General features: G+C 39.3%; 1 protein-coding gene across 1 annotated transcript in view; it reads right to left on the bottom strand.

Annotated features, from left to right (window-relative positions):
* Positions 1–17,932, bottom strand: part of GABRG1 (gamma-aminobutyric acid type A receptor subunit gamma1) — a gene marked incomplete at both ends in the record, with an annotated part of 52,982 nt that extends 35,050 nt beyond the window's left edge. The window contains 2 exons of the mRNA XM_082281606.1: positions 1,642–1,790; positions 17,841–17,932. Coding sequence (XP_082137732.1) covers positions 1,642–1,790; positions 17,841–17,932 — 241 coding nt within the window. The remainder of the gene's footprint in view (positions 1–1,641; positions 1,791–17,840) is intronic.
* Positions 17,933–22,798: the final 4,866 nt, after the last annotated feature.

The following is a 22,798-nucleotide window of genomic DNA, read 5'->3' as shown; positions in this document are numbered from 1 at the left end:
CTAGTATAGTGGATGGAGGCAGGCCCCAGAATTGGTACAGAACTTTTGAGAAGAGAGAGAGACTAGAACTATGTGAGAGAGACTAGAACTAAGTGTCTTCTTTTGGGAACTGATATTTTGAATCCAAAAAGCTGCACATTGAGTTACTCACAAAAAGACAGAGTGTTTTTCCTATCAAGACTCTCTATGTAACCAGAAAAGTAAAGGTAAGAATTACATCAAAATTCTCTCATGCCCATCTAAATGCATTTAACATGACAGAATAAATTCCTCCTCTGTGTTTTCCCCATTTACTTGTAAGTTTTATGAGGAGAGAAGAGAAAAAGAATTCTCTTTTCTTTCATCCCCACCTACCAGCTACTCATTAGAAGGAATCCTAGAAGAGACCGTTTATTTCCTCATAATCACTTTTCTGTCTGTTGCATGAAACGGGAAAAAAACACAACAGTAATCCTATACAATTGTCACACATTGAGAATTTAAGGAAAATCATGCTGGAGGACTTTTCACGTTGTCTAAATGTTTTTAGAAATTCAATTAAATGAACATGAAGAAAAAGACTTAAACCAAACTTTATGAGATTCACATGTGACCATATTATGACAGGGAGAGAATTATTGCCTTTCAATATCTTCAGGATAACAGTCAAAAATAAAACAGAACTAAGAAGTTTGGGAAAGAAAACAATTTGTCAGAAGCTTTCAAAGGAAAATGCACAGTTTGAGATCACATCTTTCTCTTCCCTGTGTAAATGAAACAGGCCTAGATTGTTGTATTATTTATCATATAAGTAACTTTCAGATTCACATGGCATTCCTTTGATAGGGAATACCAGGTACGTAACAAATACTTATGTCCTCCACCTCTTCCTTCACATTTCAGGAAATAAACTCAGAGAAAATATATTGTTTTCCTTATTTGACCCTGCATGCAAGTGGTAGACAGGAGCTGGCAAGGTTTCATGTATTCATGTTTTCAAAACAAGATTCTTCCAAATATTTACATTCAATAGTTATATGCAAATTGATGCTTTGACTATTGAAAGACAAAATTGCCTTTCTACTAGCTACAAAGTTTGATCTATAGCAATGCAGTTTTTCTTCCTATATTTCACCAGAAAAGATGGGTCCTAAGTTTTATTTTTAGACTCCTAATTTTTTTTTTCAAAATCTTAGCTAAGGAAAGAAGAGAACTGAGTTGAGTTCTATTTTCTCAAAACAGACACAATGCATTTCCCACAGTAAGAATAAAACCTCTAGGAATAATTCTTTAATGAAGTCCTACAGACTCAAGATCAATTTTTGAAATGACCATGGCTGGTTTACATCTACAATTCTGTCAGATCTTTGTTAAAAAAAACATAATTGCCTTTTAGTGACTTATTATAGATTGCTCACTGTCCCCCAAAACCAATACTTTCCATAAGAAAAAAAAAGATTATAAGTAGAACATGAAGTCTAATCTTGCACAGAACATTATTTTTACTAGTTCCAGAAAACCACTGCATTTTATTGCTCTTACATTTAGCTTGCTATACTGAGTTTTAAAAATTGCAATAAGCAGCATTTTGTCATCTTTCACAAAATGCACACCATCTCTAGTTCACTTTTGCTATTACACTGAATCCTTTTATGAGCTTACCCCCAATATCTGGCCGAAGCTTATTGTCATATCCTTGAAGCAACGAGTCCAGTATGTGAGTTACATCACCACCATGTATCTTTGGTGCAAGGACCCATGTCTTATTCACCATTAGATCTTCATCATCCTCATCATCTGCTTTATCAGCTCTATGTGATGTGATTAAAAAAAAACAAACCACCAAGATTAGAAAAACACAAGACACAATGAAACTGAATACACATAAGTTGGAGAAGAAAGAGATAAAAAATTGAAAACTGTTTAGAGTACTTTGTGAACACGCAAATGCACTTTTCTGGTGCCAAAAGAAAGAATCAGGCTCTTATTTACTATATATATACATATACACACCAACATTTTATTTTATGGTGGTGGAGAGTGTAAGCTAATAAATGTGTTAATAGAGGCATTTACACATCACCCATACAGAAAAACTCAAGCCATAAGTCAAACCCATAAAAGCAGCAGCAGGCATCATCTTACTGTCAGCCTTTTCCTGTTGTAAAACAGAAGTGTAACTCCAAAGCTTTTCCCTACACACATTTCTTTTTCAAATACTATTTCTAAGAGATGCTTAATCTTCACAATAGCATACCTATTGTATGCCACTTGAAAGAGTATCAACAGAATCCCCCCTCCTAGTAGCCTCTGTTCTAACTATGATATAAAAAAGTAAGACTTGTACACTTACTAAACTCCATTCACATTTTAAGCCAGCAAACAAACATTACATCCATATGCTACAACTAAACATTAGCAGAAGCAGTAAGCTGCAGATATACATCAATTATGTATCTATATGTATACATGGTATAGTTAACTGAAAGGAATGGTACACCATTTTAAGACCATTTGTTAACTATCTAATATTTTATCAAGAAAAAATGCACAACAAAATTAATTACATATTCATTTATTACCTATCTTTTAATTAGATAAGCAGCAATAGATAGTGAATCACTAGATCATTAAAAAAAATTGCAATACCTTGGTTGCATCTGCAAATTCACTCAGGTATCACCAAAAGGTCAAAGAATGCCTGGAAGTAGTGTTCTTTCCATTTCAGTCAAATGAGTATGGACTTCAGTATTCCTCCAGTGCTAAAAACTGCAATCTATATTACTCATTCCATTTATTTCAAGGAAGTTCTATGGGCTTGAGGTCAAGCAAAGTGCATCAGACTGATAGCAGTAACTAAGTCACACAACCTATATCCACAAATGGGCACTGGCTAGCAATTGCAGAAAATATGCAGCCCCTATAAATCAGATCCAATGTTAACACAAGTACAATATTCCAGTAAAAGAAAGGAATTAAATTACCATCCTCGTGCCAATTCGCATTGTATACCAAAACTAAAAATGTTACTGCTTTATTATTAAAAAAAGGATTTAAGGGCTTCTAGATTACACAGACATATGCTGCCCTCAAAACTAAGGGTGGAATTTTCCGGCAAGTTTACGACAGGAAAGAAGACTACCAGTATGTTCCGTATGAAGAAAGGACAGAAAAAGTCAGGAAAGGACAGAGTAAGAGAAAGCATACCTGGCTCTTATTGCAGTCCTTTGTGGGAAAGCCTCAAACCAGTCTGTAATAGCAAGGCCTTGCATCACCTCTTGGATAACACTAGCAAGTCTCACTGAAAATCAAAACTGTCATGGCTGTGGAAACTCCTCTGTCGTTTTGGCATGCCTGCTTAATTTGGGAAGCGCAACAGAAACCTTGCCACAGCTCAATAGGTTCCCAGAGGCTGAACAAAAGCACTGTTAGGGTATCAGGGCTTTCATACCTAGCTTGCTGCAAACAAGTTGAAAAGAGTCTATTATAGCTGAAAGTAATATGCAGTCTAAATACAAGGCTCACTGACAGCTTCCCCATAACAGCCTGAAAAGCTCTTTCATTCTTTTAAATTGAAATGCATCATAAAATCCTTAATCTTTACTGCACTACATAGACATTAGAGAAATGTCAGATATTAAATATTTAACATTTCCCATTAGCAGGATCCCACTAATGGGAGCACTAAAACTAGGAAGCTAAGTTTTGTAAATGTACATTCTTTTTCCCTTTAAAGCTACCTATTGCCATCTCTTTCATGTTTTGTTGCCACACAGCTTTTTTTCTCATATATCTATTTATGGTCTGCTTGCACTTTTTGGCATTTAATTACTTTATAAATTAGCTTACAGTTGCTCAGAGCACAGAGGCGATCCCAGCCTTTTCCCAGAGGCATTAAGATGATGAGGAGTTAAAAGTTAATTTATAAATAGCTCTCTAAGGAAAGAGACATAACCACCACAAAACTGACCTTCTTCTTTGTGTCTTCCATCCCATAAACAGCAGACAGTACAGTGAAATTAAGAGACCTCCTTGCAGATACAGGGCACCTGACTCTCTGGATCAGCCCAGTTATTTGCAGAGAATTTGAAGTGATTGTGACGCTATTATATTCTGCTTTAATGTTTTTTCCACAACTGTTTTAAGAAGAGCAAAGATTTAGCCAAAATGGAAAGTACAAGAGGTCATGCCATCATCACCTAAACCCAATAGGAGTTACAGCCACAACACCTCAACTCACAGTCACTTGAATATCTTGACATTTCAAAGAGTCCTTAATTTTATTTATAGATTCACAGGACAAATCACGTGGGAAAGAGATCATGAGGGGTCTCTCTAGTCCAGCCTCCTGCTCAAATCAGGGCTTGCTCTGAGGTCACAGCTGGTTACTCATGGCTTGGTCAAGTTGGGTTTTGCAGACATCCAAAAATGGAAGCTGTACAACTTCTCTGAGCTCCACTTGCCTCTTTTCTGTGATTTACTATATTTTAAAAACTTGAAATTAGCAAGAAAAAAATGCAAATACAAACACATTTCAAATTTTCAATTTTCATTTTTTTTACTTCCGGTCTTATTTAACTGGAGCACCTCTGGTCCTCCTCCAATTTTAAAACTCTGAACTACAAATAGGTATACAATGACAGCTTACAGAAAGCTATTAATGCAATTCCAGGGGGAGAGGAAAAATTCCATCCCAACATCTGAGTGATTTTCCAGACACTAGTAAATAAATCCATTTAGGAAGATACTTTCATTAGAGGCAACATTTCTTTACTTAGTGTCTGACAAGTCTTGGTTTAAAACGCACATTTCTGATGATTTACATGGAACTATTTGATTTGATCTAGGAAATACTGTACACTGAAAAAAGTGGCAACCACTAGAAAAGAAATACAATTGACTTCTCTACTAGTACACAAGGCTTACAAGAGCTTGTGACTCACTAACCCATTTGCTAAACCAGCAAAGAAACCAACATGAATCAGATAATAATATAACCAAATGTGGAAGACCTGAATTATTGCTGTTCTACATGGTGAAAACAGCTATTCTTACTCTCACTATTCCTATCTTGCCAGCCTTTTCAGAGGTGACTGACTGAGATTAACCCATCTCACTACCAGAATACCATCTTTTTAATTCTTCTTTAAAATGTGCCCAACATCACCGTGTGTAATAACGGGTTTCTGAAATGCTGACGGCACCCAGTTGTACAGTTCTGATTCCTAAACTACAGCCACTGATGTACAGCAACCAGACCGTGGTAAGAAGGAATTATGCTGGATGGAAGAAGGAGGTGACCAGTATATATAGGAAATCTTTTGAATGCCCTCCAGTGAAGCAGAGCACACCACCTGCCAACTTGAATTTTCAATCCAGTTGTTTTTGGAGGAGCTGCAAAAAGCTCCCTCAAAAGAGCAGCTAGTCATGTGAAGGCAACAGGACAGGCACAGTGTACATATTCACTTCTAGGAATATGAATTACCAGTATTTTTCATGCTAAACAGATTTTAATTAGTCTGTTTTAAAGATAGAAATTCCTTCAGATGTACACAGCCATCAGGATCAGTTGAGATGGTGTTACCAGGATTTAACCGAGCTTGCTAGACCACGTTCTATAAAGAAACACTCACTTTAGAAAACAAGATGGGTCAAAACCGTTTATCTTTTACCAAGTTCCTGTGTATCTCCAGCATTTTCTCCAGGGTTTGGAATGGGATAGAGGGAAAGACAGAAGGCAGAAAACTTCACTCCAAACGAGAAAACAGAATGTTAAATTCAGGTATGCCATTCAATTATTTAACAACAGTTAACTTGGGCTGAGGACCTTTTTACTTCTTTGCCATTAAAATAAATCTAAGAAACCTATGAAGATTAATGTCAATTAACTCCACTTCCACTTTAATGGTAGCACTTTCCCGTCTCTTTCACAACCCCAGGAAGAAAGGCAAACTTAATTAAAGAGGAATTCCTTTCCCTTCCAAGTTCATCTAAAGGTTATTTTACTATACACAGAACATAACACTTGATCCTCTCTCCATTTACTGTAAAATATATTTGTTCCAGCAAGGTTCACATTTTTCACAATGTCTGGAGAGACTATGATTTAGAACAAAAATACATCATCAAGCATTAGAAGATTTCTGTTCCATGGCACAGTGCTACTTTATTACTGCAGGTGCTAATTCTGATTTTAATGATTTTATAAATAAGAAAGAGACCTCACTTCTTAAGACACTTGCTGTTGTAACACTTTAGCTAGCCTCATAAACTCAACAGTAAGCTGCATGTAAACAGCTAACAGCAATTAGGCAAAAAGTGCCCCCATTATGCTCTCTGTCCTTCAACTAATTGGAGACATTACCATGACTAATAAATTCCTAGGCACAAATGACTAAGGACTAAGTAAGTCTTTTCAACATCAGGCAACATGCTCATCTTCAGACATTAATATCATAGGGTTTTGTTCTCCTTTAAATATGAGAAAAATTGGTCAGGTGAGATTTGAGTAGCAATTAGCATCTATCAAGTTATGTAATGGACTGGAAAAAAAATTAATATAGTGAAAGTGTTCTGACTGCTATTTACATCATGCATGTCAAAGTACTACACCTAGAAGTACATGTATAGCATAAGTGGGAGTATTTAAACAAGGCTAAGTATCAATTTAGCTGTCCATTCCTAGGTTCCTATTCCCATCCAACACACAAAAAAGATATCCAGTCTTCCAAGCTGGGTTGATTTATGGGGAACCCGTAAACCTCTGGAAAAGTAGAGACTTGGCAGGGAACCTGAGTTATCTCTGCTGATGCTTCAAGTCTGTGCAGAAGCAACTCAATCAAGCCCTTGGTATCTGTAAGGTTTAGACAATCTGCACTGTCTATTTGGAGATAGTGATCCTTCCGTACAAGGAATACTCTGATGATTATTTAATAAACAAATAAGGAGGAAAGCCAGTGTTTCAGATCATTTCTATGCTGAAAGAGCTAAAATGAATACACTTTTTTCCTTGTTGCCTTACATATGTGAATGAAAACAGTAAGACTAGTTGTGTTACTCCATTTAGCTGAGAATCTTCAGTTTCTTCAGGAGTTTTACCAATACAGGGGTAGGGCAGTGACACAGTGACGCTTACCTAAATGATGAAACATGCAGTAAGACAGCTGTTATTCACTGGCTTTGCTCCAGTGTCCTTTGTCTAAAAATAATACAATTTAACCTTTATTTTCCATTACTTAAAAAAAAGAAAAAAAAAAATACCAAACCAAACTATTTCTCTCAACTTTCAGAAAAAATGGTAATGTTCCTTGAAGTGTAAACATGACAGATTACTTTGTTAGCAGCAATACAGCTTCACAGGTTTGTCAAGATAGTGCACTTAACCAGACTAGCCTTCATAAAAAATCAGTCAAAACAGATAAGATTCCCAGGGAAGTTTTCCAACAGATCATCTAACCAGACACTAGCTTGCTCTAGAACACCAAGCATTATATGCTTGTGTGTGGTAAAGAAGTATATTTCATGGCCCCAGCTATGAGACGTCAGAGCTCATCTGACCTAGCCAAGTTCCACACATGAAAAAAGACCTAAAGCACTACCGAAAACCTAAACACGGTCACCGACACCCCAGTGTCCAGAGTCAGACATTTGTACAGAGGTTGGTGATAATTCTAGTTCAGAAGATAAAAATGTAAGTACTTAGACATGTGTCATGTGAATGACCAAGGCATAGGACCAGGTATAGACGAAAATCTCAACTCTAGCAGGACGGTAAATTTAAGAAATGCCTGAAACAGAGAAAAATTCCTTAAATAGGGATAAAAATGCAACTTCAGCATGGAAGGAATGAGTAATCACTCCCATGTCAGCAATTTAAATTACATATTTGCATATTTTCTTGAATCTTCTTAAGATAAAACATGGACCTCAGACAGACTTGCAATATCCTTAGAAGCTGAGAAACTACTGGGACTCCTGCATGTATGCAAATACTACTTTCTAGTAGCAAAAATAAGCAGGACCACATAGTCATGAGTGCTGAAATAGAAGTCAATTCCATTTTTCTACATAAGACTTTCCTGAAAGCTCACCATCACTGCTAGCTTTCAGTAGTGAATGGTTCAAACATCTCTCAAGATTTCTCTTTCAGATTTGATGGTTGACTTCATACTCATCAGTTCTATTACATTTCTGTGGAAGTGAACTCTCTTTCCCATTTCCTCATCACCATCTTCACTGATATGTTTTATGTGTCGCAGAAAATTTCTGGAAAAATAAATGTAACTGCAGGCAAAAAAATACAGCTACTGAAAATATGTCTCCAAAAAGCATTACTTACTCCTCTTAATCCTGTGGGATATAGAGTCACTGCTGTTGTATTCCTTCTTCTTTATCTTTCCTAAACTGGTTTAGACATTCCCTTGACAAGAATCTCTTTCTCCCCCCCTTTCCATTCCATGTCTGACGTTTTCATCAATTTCCCACCCCCTCTGCCTTGCCAGACTTGGGCATATTCTTTTGTGTGTCAAAATGTATTTCTCTCTCCCACTGAAGTATGTTTTACTTATTCCCTGTATCTTTTTTCCAGTACACCTACCACATACTGTTAGGTTGATTCTTCTTCTGCATACACATACTGCCTTGTGCTCTTTGTCTTTTTCATATTTGTCTGGCTATATATAATAGAATATTTATATAAATGTGGATTTTTAACATTAAGAACAACAGGTATTACTAAAGCTATCTTCCAGAAGAACAATTTTGTTCTGAGATCCACACAAATTGCTCTTCTCCAAGTCAATTTTCACATAATGCTGCATACTGTTTGAAATTACACCGGTCAAATGTTATTAATTCAAACCGATTCTACAGATCTCAGAAAAATATCATAAAGACTCAAAGCATTGCAGATACTCTTTATCCATCAGTCTTCTCACATAATACAAAGTTTATCTTCTCTCCTTGAAAGCTCATCCAAACACTGGTATGGTCAGACCAGTATAACTGCTGCCTCTACTCCTATCAAGCTGCAGTCCAGAAATCAACTGACAATTTTTCTCATATGTGTCTAACCAAGTACAGGTAATTCTCTGCACCACTTCAGAGCTGCTGGATTCTCAAACATATTCCGCTTGACTAGTATAGCAGTCTTACTTTGACCATCTCTTTACCTCCATATGTCATGACAAAAATATTCTTCCCTGTTTTGTAGACCAGATGGAGACAACTACCTGTTTCTACAATCCCCTTTTTTGTACTACAATAGAGAGCAAGGACTTTGCACAAGTAATGAAACAAAACAAAAAATACAAGTTGATTTCTGCAATTTTCCAGAGAAATTATCAGTTTCCACATAAAATTTAGAAGGGATCTTGGGAAGATTACTTCTAGTCAAAGAAGGGCCGATACCAAGTTCAGACCAGGGTGCTTGCCTAATCCAGCTGGATTAAAAATTCCATGAACAGACATCCCAAAACCTCACTGGACATCTTGTTTCGCTGTTTAATTATCTTCCTAGTGATTTTTTTCTTTATATCTAGTTGAGATTTCCCTGTGGAAATTCATCACCATTGTTTCTCATTCTCTTACCATCCACCACTAGGACGTGCCTACCTCTGTTTGCTTGATCACCTCCCTGTAAGTGCTGGGACTGATGCTGGATCCCCCAAAAGTCATTTTTTCTCCAGTCAGATCAGCCCTTGCCTCCTAGGGCAGGTGGTCCTCCTTGACCAGCTTGGTAGCCATCTACTGAGTTCCCTCCAGTTTAAACCCCAAACTGGATGCAGTATCTACATGCGGTTTCACAAGAGTTGAGCAGAGGGAGACAATCGCTTTCCTCAACTTCCTGAATCTGTACCTGATCCCACAGCCCAGGACGCTGCTGACCCTCACTGCTGCCAAGGCACCATGCTCTCCAGGGCCTTTTGGAAGAGCTGCTCCCCAGCCACTAGCTCCAGTCCTGCTGAGGGGGACTTGCCACTCAGGTGCAGGACTTCAGCACTCACCCATTACTGCAACCTCTCCTGCTCTGTCTGAACAGCAGACATATGAATCTTGGTAAAAAAACAGTATTTCAAGATGGAAAAAAAACTGTCTTCAAGAAAAATTATGCTAATATCGTTATTCCTGATGCTTTGAGCAGTTCTTGCTGCACCCCAGACACAGGAGGAAATAGGATACACTTCTCACTTCTCTTTCCTTGCAGCAATTATTCACTTCCTCATTACAAACTTACAGAACATGTTGTACAATCTCTTTTTGTAGAATCACAGACTCATTTACTTTGGAAAAGACATCTGAGATCATCGAGTCCAACCTTTGATCACCACCTTGTCAACCAGACCACGTCACCAAGTGTCACAGAGCTGTTTCTTGAACACCTCCAGGGATGGTGACTCCCCCACCTCCCTGCGCAGCCCCTTCCAATGCTTCACAACCCTTTCTGGGAACAAATTCATCCTGATGGCTAACCTGAACCTCCCCTGCCACAGTCTGAGGCCACAAGTCCTCTTGTCCTGTCTCTAGCTTCCTGAGAGAACAGGTCAACCCCCACCTTTACAATCCCCTTTCAGGCAGTTGTAGAGAGTGATAAGGTCACCCCTGAGCCTCCTTTTCTCTAGGCTAAACATCCCGAGCTCACTCAGCTGCTCCTCATAGGACTTAACCTCTAGACCCTTCACCAGCTTTGTTTGTCCTTCTTTGAACACACTCCAGCACCTTAATGTTTTTCCCGTAATGAGGGGCCCAGAACTGAACACAGGACTTGAGGTGCAATCTTATTTTCTCTTGTTGGTAAGTTGTAACTTCTTTGTGGGTTTTGGCCATACCATGTGATCAAATAATTAAAACGTAAAAAGCCACAGTCCACTGTTCATCCAGACCAAACAGCAGGAAACAAATGAAGACTTGAACAGAAGGTAAGGGGATAACCAAAGCAAATTACAGAACCTCAGTAAATATAACTGAAGAGGGACAAATGGTATTAAATAAACTGCTAAGGAAGGACACAGTGCTGATAACCTCTCCGGATACGTGAAACATGTACTAACCATGGCAGTACCAGATCTCCTGGAAGTTTCAGACCAATCATCACACAAAGACAGCCACACATAATTCCATGTGCACATCAGTACACCACTGTCTACACTTGACTGATGAAAGGTTAATTGTCATCAAGTTCAAAATGAACAGATATACTGTTGATGGACTAAGTGCCTTGATCCAAGATACACTTTCCATAGTGAAACTAGACTTAAAACAAATCTATGATAAATGAATGCTGAGAACCATAACCTCAGTAAAAAGCAGTAAACTTAATTGAATGCCATCCCACACTAACTATAAAATTCACCAAATTGCAAAGTCAACTTTCTACCTTAAAATATCAACAGCATCTCAACGGATATATCAAATGAGCACTCCTTTATAAGGCATTTTCAGTCATTTAAGCCAATGGTATTTCAACATATCCATATGAACATTTGTTCTAACACAATTCATCACTTATTTCCTGCAAAATCTTCAGGTGACAAGAAATGTACTACAACCCTTCACAAAAACAAGTTTGTTTGAAACAGTTCCAAATTCTGCTACACATGTGAGTAGGTACCATCATCCTCCTACAGGAGCCAAAGAAATATGTATGGAAGCAGCAACAGAACCAGAGACTTGCAGTGTATCGCACACTGTGATTGTGGCATATAGGTAAATCTGGCCTGAAATCACAGAAAAAGCCATACAACTGCAATAACTCAGCAATGACAATATGTCCCCAAAAGAAATACAGTGACAATAGGTTCTACTGAAATTTTAGTGTAATTAGGCAATTGTGGACTAATCCAAAGGTCAATTAATTTAGTGAATGATTGCATAAAAAAAGTGAATATACTGCGTAAGAACTAATGGAAATACCTAAACCATGTAATCAAAAGCTTGATGTCTCTCTCTATGAGCAAAATTATGTCTTTCTTGATGTAATTTGTTGTGTATTAAATGTAACACATATATTTAAAGCGGGAGAATAACACTTCTTGTTAGATGATGACTAAACTTTATGGCAGTCAGAGTTGTCCCCTGCTGGACACAAGCCATAGGCCATCAGCTGCATGGCCCTCCCTGGCAGTGCAAGAACCTAAGGTAGATGTCCACAGCTCACCTGCAGTAGGTTTGACACAACCCACTACATATCCAGTGGCTGTATGGTGATGAGATTAAAAATGGCTCTCCTCCAGAGAAAACACTAAGGACACTTTATTTCTAAAAACATCTACATAATTTATTCTGTCATGCAAATTTAACACTGGACAATTAAATAAAGAAATTGTTATGACTTACATTGACAGTTAACCACATAAATGAACACTTGATGCTATAATTTTTTACTAATATAAATTCTATCCAGTTAAACTTTATTCAGAAAGAAAAATTGGGCAATAATACTACATTACTAATAATAATAATACTTAATCCCTCATGGTACACTGCCTTAAACAAGAAGAAAACTGTATTAAAGGAAAGGACTAACAATCTATTTGAGACATCAAATAATTTAATCCAAAGGGGATGTATCTTATTCTACCTCAGATTTTTCCTATCCAGTATGTCTGTCTGCCTTCCTGAAAACAAAGAAAATTGCTGCATATAAATTTAGAAACACAGAATTAGCCATTCATACCTCGCCAGAGATGAATGCAGTGACACAGAAAAGGATTTGAGGACCAATGCAGAAAGCAAAAAAAAAACCATGAGTTACACCTGAACAGTATTGAAGCTAATCCTGTGAGAGAGTCTCTGAGCAGTATGAAGTACTAGTGAAGCAATATTCTGTGTATATCTCTTCAGAGAAAAAAATGGAAAGGGTTTAAAAGTGGTTAAGCAAATAATTAAATATTTTCTGAAGAAACGTAAGTTTCTCAGTTTTCTTATCTGAGAGGAAAATGTAAGCGGCTATCAAGTTGTCTCTTAAACTACATATATCAGGGATATGCTTCAAAGAATAGTTCGTATGACTGTAGCATGGGTAAATCCAATTCAGTGGAAATTTCCACTCTAGAGTGTCTCCAATTGTGACACATTTGTATAGAACTTTCCTTTTGGACTAGATAATTCATCCTGTAACAACTGCTTGGAATTTAACCACACTGGAGCTTCCTGTCACTCAGAGGTCAGGAGGTTTCTGCAACATATTATGAAAGACTAGGCTGGAAGAGAAAGGCACCAGGATGTTTTCTGACCAAAATGCTGATTCTTTTAAGAATTTTCAGGATTCGCTTGAGATGCTCTGAGTTCTTGTCAGGGCAAAACTTGGCAGAGGCAGTCAGAACAAGGAAGAGTTTGATGACTGGTTTCCTTGCTGAAGAGCAGATGCATGTAGACCACACTTTGTTCTTGAAGATCAGCTCCAGCCATTTGTCTATACCTTGAGGCTACCGTGCACAACCAGAAGTATCAATCCAGACCTGGATTTCCCCACAGAGAGATGAACATGGGATCCAGTGGCTGAGCCATTTGTAGCAGGTTACACTGGGAAAAAAACCAGACTTTTTCTGCTAGCAGAAGAAAATGGGAGACCCACTGGCTGGAAGCCAGAGAAACCTCAGACTAAAAATACTGTATAATACTTCAACGCATTCCTCCTCATCAAGTCTGTATGCAGGGACTTAGTTAAGCTGAAGGAGCAAACCTGATAGAGAAGCCAGGGTAAATTCTCCAGTTTTGTTTAGCCTCTTACATATTCTTATATAAGTCTGGATTATCTCAACGGTTCCTACTGATTGGAATATCCCAAATTAAAGCATATTTTAGGAACAATTTCTTTCCATCACATCCATATCACTGAAACTGCCCTCTTCTTTGAAGTAAGTTCTGTTCTGATGAACTCCTGATGACCTTCCTAGTCTCTCCAGTTACCTCTGTTATTTCAGTGTTGCTCCACAATTTACCATTTAAGTTTATATATAGAATCAAGTTTTTATACAGGCCTGTAAGGCCACTGAACTCACCACACTACTTTCAGTCTTAAAAAATGTTTGCATGTGTAAAAATGCAAAATCAGAACTTCTGTGTCATCTTCATATTAATTCAATTGCATCTGAATTACTCTGTACAAATTATTACTATTCAGAGAAATTGTTAAGAAATAAAAGTTAGTGTCATTGTCATCCACCAGCCTTCGAAAGGTTCCTGTCAGTGTGTTACAGTCATTTATAATTAGTACTTTTCTCTGCTGCTCTTTACCAAATAAGTTATGATATCGTTATTTCACTCAAGCACATGATCAGTTTAGGATGCAGTGCAAGAAAGAGTTATGCAGGTAATTCAAAAAGTGCTGTTACTCTTCTATCATAAATGGTACTACAAAAATTGGGTTTGAGCTGCTTACTTCTGGCTTTCTGTGAATTCAACACACATGACTCTTTTAGTTTATATATATATGATAGCCCAAACCAAAGGAACTCACTTTCAAACAGTGCCTATACCTAGTCCATTTAAGTGGTCCTACCTACTAGCTGTTCTATTTGAGTCAGATTAATACAGTTCCTCTAGAACTTCAAAGAAAAAACACCTATTCCCCCAATCCCCTTGTAATCTACTCTGTAGACAGACTTATGTATTCAGAAAAAGAAGTTGAACAAGGTCGACAAGAGCCCACCTGTAACCTTTTCTGTCCAGATCAAAAAGGCTTGAATTTGTAGTGAAGGTGCTTTTTTAGCATCAGGCATATTTAAAAAACAGAAAGTTAAAAGTAAATGAAAAATTGGTTCAATTTGCTGAGAGCCTTTTTTTTTTAACAGATTGGCATAGTTTGAAGGTTTCCTTGAAACCACTGTAAGAAAATTATGTGCAAAGAATGTAAGTAGTTCTCAATACTTATATCTCTTAAAACTTTTTATTAACAAAAGAAAATACTAAAAAACTTTTAAGAAAATAAACTTATTTTAAAGTATTTAAGTATTTTAGTATTTTAAAGTATTTAAGTATTTTAAACCACTGGGACTGCTGAATAACAAGTTCTTCGCTGTCACATCATGAACAAAGCACATAAGTGAGGATAATAATGAATAAACATCACAGATGTTCAAATGTAACAGTAAATCACTATTATCAAGCACTAAGAAACCAACGTTGTTATGACAGGCTTAACTCTGATCCAGGAATTTATACGAGAAGAAAACATAGGCCATATTATGTATTTTCCTAACAGATACTTTGAAATGGAAAAGAAAGTATTAGTTGACATTTGTACCTGCTGACAGCTGCATTTCAACAGAGCATTTATAACTGCATTTAAAACATCAGATTACAAAACTACAGGGAAGATATGGCCAAAATCAAGTTAAGCTTACAGTACAGTTTCAGGCATGCTGACCAGCACATACCATTTAAAGAAGTATAAATTAGAAGAAATGTTACAGTTATGGTACACCTGTATGGTTGGAAGTAAGGAAATAACACTAATTATATTGTCAGTTCTTATGCTCTGCCTATCAATTATCTGTTTATTTGGATTCAACAAGAATAATGGGCTTGCTGAACATTTAGGTCTGCAGTGACAGCTGGGTAAGTACTCTTTTCCTGCACACACCTTGTAGAAAGGCTCACAGCCCAATTTCTGCTACAGAAGAGATATCTGCTATTGACAAAAGTAGTCCTTCAAAATACTGACCCATGAAATTATATCAAGTGCATTGGCCATTCTGATCTGTTAGTGCTGAAGGTGAAGAACTGGAGGTAAAACACTGTTTTACGGGACAGAGTTCCCACATTTTGTTGTGTGAAGTTTGGTGTAATGTCATGCAGCAGCTTTTGGGGCAGTACCTTAAAAGAATAAACTCTTGGTTGGGCTAAACTTCGAGTGCCCTTGCTTAGGCTTTAGCTCCATTTGTTACAGCTGAAGCAACTTTACTCATACTCAGCACAAAGTACTTTGTGTATAAATGCACACTAAAAGTGATGCAACTTGCATCCTTTTAAAAGTATCTGTTGAAAAGGCAGATTGGCTCCAGCAAGTTTTAGAAAAATAGGCAGAATTGGTGCAGCCTGGTCTATTCTTGAGAAAAGTGTTACTCCTTTGTTTTAGTTCGAACTTCAAGGAAAATCTTGGGCTGAAACTATAGAGAGGCATCCAAAGAAGCAGAAAAATAGTATTTCCATCCTACTTTCTGGCAGACTGTTGAAGAGCACCAGAGGTCCTGAGCTCTCTGCAAACACCCATGAATTGCAATGCAGTACATACCAGAGAATCATGTTCTGCAAAACATGTCCATTTGAGGTCACTTAAAAAAAACAAACAAACAAACAAACAAACAAAATAAATAAATAAAAAAAAAAGGAGGAGGGAAAAATCTTTCAGACACCATTTTTCCATGTAATCTCTGAAAAAGAGTCAAGGCTGAAAACAGTTGATTCAGATACATGGATATTTATACCAAATATTCACTTTTATCTGAGATGTCCTGGAACACAGAACAAAACAAGGCATGTAAGTTACCTCTTTTTCTCACTGAAGACTTCTTATCGACTTATTTACAAATGGTAATGTTAATGATATGCATACATAATAAGCTACACCTAGTCTTATAATCCCAACCACAGTTTGACAAGCAAAGCAAAATAAATTATTTTTTTAGCTAGTCCTGCTTCTTTGTAACTAAGTCTTTGAACTGGTACATTAGCATGCATATTCTTTTCTCTCAAACCACTTGATAATTTCTTTCACACCTGAGGTACACTATGATCATTAAGAAACATTCTGAAGATGCACAGCTGCACTGGTATCATTTTCGTCAATGCCTTTGAAAAATACTTCCATAATTTATCAGGGTTTTAAAAGACACAGGTTAAGAAAAGTATAATCAGTGGTGTTTCTGACTAGGATAACACAGCAGCCTTCTGAAGACAAGAAATGTGATGAGATCAACATACCTCACACAGACTGATAAATCATCATTCAGTGTGAAGAAGGGGTCTAGAGTATGACAGACTTTAAAAAAATGTTTAATAGATTTTTCCCCTTTCTTTTTTTTTTTTTGCCAGTCTTTACACTACATATTTTTATATCCCCTAGAATGATAATTTGGTCTTTCACTAAAAAGACAGACACACTGAGCAACAAATACCCTTTCAGTGCTGCTTTGTGATTTTTATGAGTGTAACCTGTGGAATGGTTCACATTAGCTCTGCATTATTAATGGAGTTGGATTATCACATTGCTTTTCGTTGTTATGGGTACTAATAACGTAAGTACACCGCTGTACCAAACTGTTGTCTCTTCAGAGCCCTTCAGATCAGTTTTCTAACTCTCCTTTAAAATGCACGTTTCCAGCTTCTGGGACTTGAGCAGCTGCCCTGCTCCATCCCACGCGTGAGCCCGACCCCCCTCCCGAGCGCTGCAGCGGCAGGAGCCGGTGCCGTGCGGGAGGCCCCGCGCAGCGCACGGGTCCCGCCGCCGCGATGGGTGCCCCGCACCGCCAGCCGCGGTCCTGCCCCCTCTCCCCGCAGCCGCCGGCGGGGACGGGCGGAACCGCGCCGGGGAGCTCGATGCGCCGGGCCGCCCCCGGCATGGGAGGACTCGCTTTTCCCAGTACCGAGCCGAGCCTGGACTCACCAAGCCGCCCAGCGAACAAGTGGGATGCGGCTGAAGTTTTACTTTGCCGGTGCCGGCTCCCGCCGCAGCCGCCCGCGGGAGCCACAGCGGCAGCACCGACACGTTTTGTGGTTGAAGTTTGGCGGCGCGACACGCCGCCTGCCCTGCCCCTGCCCCCGCCCCCAGCCCGCCCGGAGCCCCCCAGCTCAGCCTGGGGCGCGATTCGCGGGTAGCCGGATCCCGGCGGGAGCAGGTGCGGGGTCCCCGCCGTACTCACCCGCTCCCCAGCCGCACGGTCAGCAGCAGCAGCAGCAGCCGGGCCCCGCGGCGGCGGATCCAGCGGGGCGCGGGGCCCCCCCAGGCATCCATGAGCGTGAAGGCGCTCTCCCTTGCCCGAGTTTTCTCCGGAGAGGCTGGCGGATAGCGACCCTACCAATCCCACCACCCCCCGGCACACGGCAGGGAGAGGGAGGGGAGGGGAAGGGGAAAAAAAAAAAATAAAACACCCAAACAGGTAGAAACCCACTCTGCAAGGACCGAACAACTCGTCCAATAGGCTCATCAGGTTGCTTCATAAATTATCCTAAAAACTGCTGGGCGAATCAATCCCTAGCAGAGGTGGAGCCTCCTTTACTAGAAGGGAAACATGCTTGGGAGAAAGGGTGGCATTGATTTGGTATTTTTCTCCAAAGAGGGAAATGAAATAGACCATGCATATGTATATATATACATATACATACAAATATAAATAGGCAGAATATATAAAACGTTAAATGTATGTTTAAAGCTACACATAGGTATTTAAATATTTCTATTTTTGAAGCTACTCAGAGGGCGGCTCTCCGAGAGGCAGCCGGTCCGCCCTGCCAAGCGGAGACCCGCAGCCAGGAGCAGAAGCGCCGGGGGATGCGCACGGACACCCACGGGGACTGCGCGTCTCTAGGTCCGGCACGATCGAGATTTTGGGGAGGGCGGCCGCAGCCGCAGGGAAGGGGGCATCCGCCAGCCCCTCATTCGTCCCCAGGAGAGGGAGCACACCCCTCCAGCCGCAGTCCCTGAAGCCGTGCTGGAGGCAGGCGGCATGCTGGACCGCAAGGGCAGCCGCGGGAATTCCGCGCCCCGAGACGCGAGCGGCGCAGGCTCGGCGGCTGCAGGCGGCTCTGCGCGGCCGCGGAGCGCCCCGGGGGGGACGGGCGGGAAGCGGACGATGCGCGGTGCTGCGCTGTGAAATGCGCCAGGGCATGCAAAACGCCAGGGTATGGGGATTTTTCTTCTTTTTTTTCCTTCTTGTCTCCTCTCGGCTGCTTCCTCCTCCTGTCTCTCTCAGGACACGTAGGCGGGAAAGTAGCCAGACATCCCCCCCCCAGCAACCTCGCACACACACCCCGAGCCTGAGGCAGGAGAAGCACCGCGGCGGAGGAGGACACCAGCGGTTCCGTGCTCGCAGCTTTTGACTGGCCGTGGGGACGGGCGGGCACGTCCCGGAGGGACCAGCGCTTAGATAAACGCGTATTTCTTCTCTCGGCTTCAGGCTGTCACCAACCCAAATCCCTGGCCCCGGAGATGCCCTCGCTCGCAGCTCTCCATAGGGCACTTATGGAGTAACCTGTGCACCGAGTTCTCGGTGTAAGGAGCAAACTGTTTTACAGTCATCATCATCATCATCATCTTCCTTTGAGTCAAGTTGTCACTGCACAGAAATGTAAATAATCCCCCATCCAGTGGTTATTCCGATGAAAGCAGTGTTTTGTCTTCTTTACACATCATCATCTGGTTATTATTTTATATATGCAGCTTACAGCTGCTTTAATGGTTAAAGAAACTCACCATGCTTCAGAGAGCTGCAGTACATTAAGTGGAAATTCAACGACTTGAAAATTAATAGCCAGTCCTGGGGGTACTGGCAGACGGTAAACGCACATATTATTGCATGACCTGAGGTCTCTTTACTGGTGGATTAACACAGCAGGCAGCATCCTAGCATGATGGCAAAGGCATGAGCTCAGAGGAGAGCATATGCATGTATTACAGAATAAGTGCCGAAGCAGCTCCTCTGCTGCAGCTGGTGGCACTAGCTCCAAGAAGCAGGATTGCTGTCCCCCTCAGCAAGGCAATAAGCACAGCCCACTCCCAAGTCCCTTACTCTCTGGGAAGTCCTTCTGCCCTGAAAATGGCCATTATCCTTAGGTTTATTATAAATCGATCTGTCAAATTGGCTGCATTTTGCAAAATATGCAATGAATGCTTATGTCTTTGCATTCTGATGTTTATGGAATCATTAAAGCTCTTTACCAGTCTATAAAATTCCAGCCTGTCACTAAAAGATATGCAGTTAAAGTGACTGCTGCGAAAATTTGACATAAGAAGTTTAAATATACTTACAGGATTCCAAGACATCTTCTTTCTACATGAACAGTTTGGAGCATCTATTTAAAACCTTAATTTCACCCCTGTGTAGATCCAGCAGCTTGCTAGCTGTGAAAGAGGTGGAAGATTACAGCTGAAATAACATGTAGCATGAACAGTGAGAAAATGGAATTTTTCACTTGTTTTCAGGGTTTAAAACACTAAGGCGCATAAAAGTACTGTTAAAAAAAATTATAATAAAAGCAGCGCCAATGATACTTCTCAAATGACACAAGACTAAGGATGACATCCTGACAAGCTGGTTTCAGATAGACCCAAATCTGATTTTTTCTTGTACTTTAATGTAAACAATAGAAATCCATCCCTCTAATAAGTAGAGAAGAAATTTTTCCATGAATAAGTAAAATTCTAGATGAGAAATAGCTATAAAAGTTTTGAAAAGCAAACAGGAAACAGAAAATAACAAAAAATCTTTCACCATCTGGAGAAAACATGAAGAGAAAGAAATCAACTCAGATTGCCTGTATTCCTAAGGAAAATAAAAGAAGTGATAAATGAAACCTGCAAAATGGAAAAGAGAATATTGAAGAAAACCTGCAGAAATTACCTAGTTGAGTGTCAAAAGAAGGACATGATACAGGATAATACACTAAAAGACAGTGAGTTAGTTACTAAAGCCTGTAGATATTTCTCATCTACTTGGTACTGGCACAGCTAGCCTAACAACTGTATTTAAATTCTCAGTTAAAAACACCTTCTGATGCTGGAAGTAAGAGGGCAATCTTTAAAAAAAAACAGCACAGAGGTGAAGAAAGGAGTCAATTGTGTCACTTCAAACCTGCTAGGCATCATTTCACAAACAGCAAATTGACCAAAGTTAAGCAAAACTGTAGGATTCACATCACTATTAATACTAAGAAGGAACAAACCAGAATGGCTTTTGCAAAGGAAAACCACTGTCTCTTATCTTCTTCAGTCATATTTAATGAGTCTATCAATAGAAGAACAGAGCTTCCTAAGTCACTGTCCTTCAAAACCATTTTCAGTCTGGCAGTTATTTGCTAAAGAAGCTACATAATTCTGGGGTCAGTAGGAAAGTAAGACCATCTTTCAGAAACTGCTTGAGACTACCGTTGGCAATTAACTTTCCATGTTAAAAAGTTGAGTACTTACAAATCTGCTCTTGAGACCATTTTATTTAACGGATTACTCACTGAACTAATGGTTTCAAAGAAATACAAAAATTTACAGATGAAAGTTTCAGATTGGTTAAGCCTATAGAACAAAAAAAAAAGTGAATATATTGTTAAATCATCACAGTGTAGGATATCAATTATAAAATGGGAAGTGATGACATACTGACAAATGAAAAATAAGAAAAATAATTCATGGGTTGAATTTGGTAAAGATTTTAAGTACTTAAATGTAAAATCACATCTCAGCTGTAACATCACATCTGCTGCTGCCTAGTAGTAGAAAATCCAAAGACATATATTCAGACTTAACTGAAATTTCTCCAGGACTCTAGAGGAATACCCGTACAAACAACAGGAGGAGCACTAATTTGAGCACCTCAGCACCTAAATGCTGCTCAAGCTCACTGAAGAACTTTCTCTACTCTTCAGATTTAAGGAGTGCAAGTAACAAGATAATCCAATGTAAAAGACCTCTAAAACACAGCCAGACCAGATCACCAGTTCCCTAATTTCTTAAAAGTGTAATTATTAATTTGGATTCCATAGTAATACACCTAACTTCATGCACTATAAAAGGAGCAAAGGCACTTAGCACAAGCTCTTGATTTCCAGTCTGGAAGACACCTATTCAACCTCAAGGTACCTACAATATGTGATTTGTCTAAAAGGACATGAGAAAGAATTTTCATGCTTAAAGCTGAAGTCCAAACAGAAGGAGGAGGAAAAAGTCCACCGCTTTAATATATAAACAGCAATATCACTATTTTTCACCTGGGAGACTTCACACTTTGTATAGAAGAGCATTTTGATTCTTCACTATTCAATTGTTGAAGACCAGAGAGGAACTTAAAAACAGTCATATGTCATTTTACATAGCTGACATCCACCTTCTGCTGTATTTCTCTTGGATATAGCTACTTCCCTGACAGGAACATGTGAGACTTGATGCCATATTTGTATGGCTGCATACCATTTTGAGTGCATAAGAGTTTTGAAAACCTAGGCTTAGTGGATGGCCCATCTTCATTCACTGTGCTTGAGAGAACTTGATGGCTCTCACATGGTTCTGTAAGGATCACTTACCCTGCTGAGAGCAAAGTTATTCAGTGTGTGGAGACAGAAGAAAAAATTATTATTGTGTTCTGTCTTCCACCAAAAAAAGCATATAGCAAGCAAGAGATCAAGGACCATTGCAGTCATGTCTTCAAAAGGATAGATTTACATAACAATATTTTGATTAAATTGCATTTGTAGACCTTAACTGTGGATTCAGAAAACAATTCCTTGTGTGCACCTCACACCTTAGATTATTAGAATCAGAGAATACTTCAGGTTGGAAGAGACCTTTGAAGATCATCTAGTCCAATCCCCCTGTCATGGTCAGGGACATCCTCAAAAAGTACACACATGACATTTGTGTGCTTGCATTTGAGAAAGCACAAACATAAGATCACAGTCACATGCATGGTGTTTAAAACCTGCAACCCAAATGAAAACAGTTCCATTCTTCTTAGGGAAGTTCAGAAAAAGTGGTTTTAAATATGTATCATCATGGTTAATCCTACCTGAATATTTACTATAAATCAAAAAAATATCTTAAACAGGATAGTAGCCTAGTGTTACAATAAATGTGAAAAACATCTCAAGACTAAAGAAAACAAATGCAAACATT

The sequence above is a fragment of the Coloeus monedula genome (assembly GCF_965178545.1).
Source record: "Coloeus monedula genome assembly, chromosome: 5".
NCBI classification, from domain to species: Eukaryota; Metazoa; Chordata; class Aves; order Passeriformes; family Corvidae; genus Coloeus; species Coloeus monedula.
This window is presented reverse-complemented; position numbering and strand designations above follow the sequence as displayed.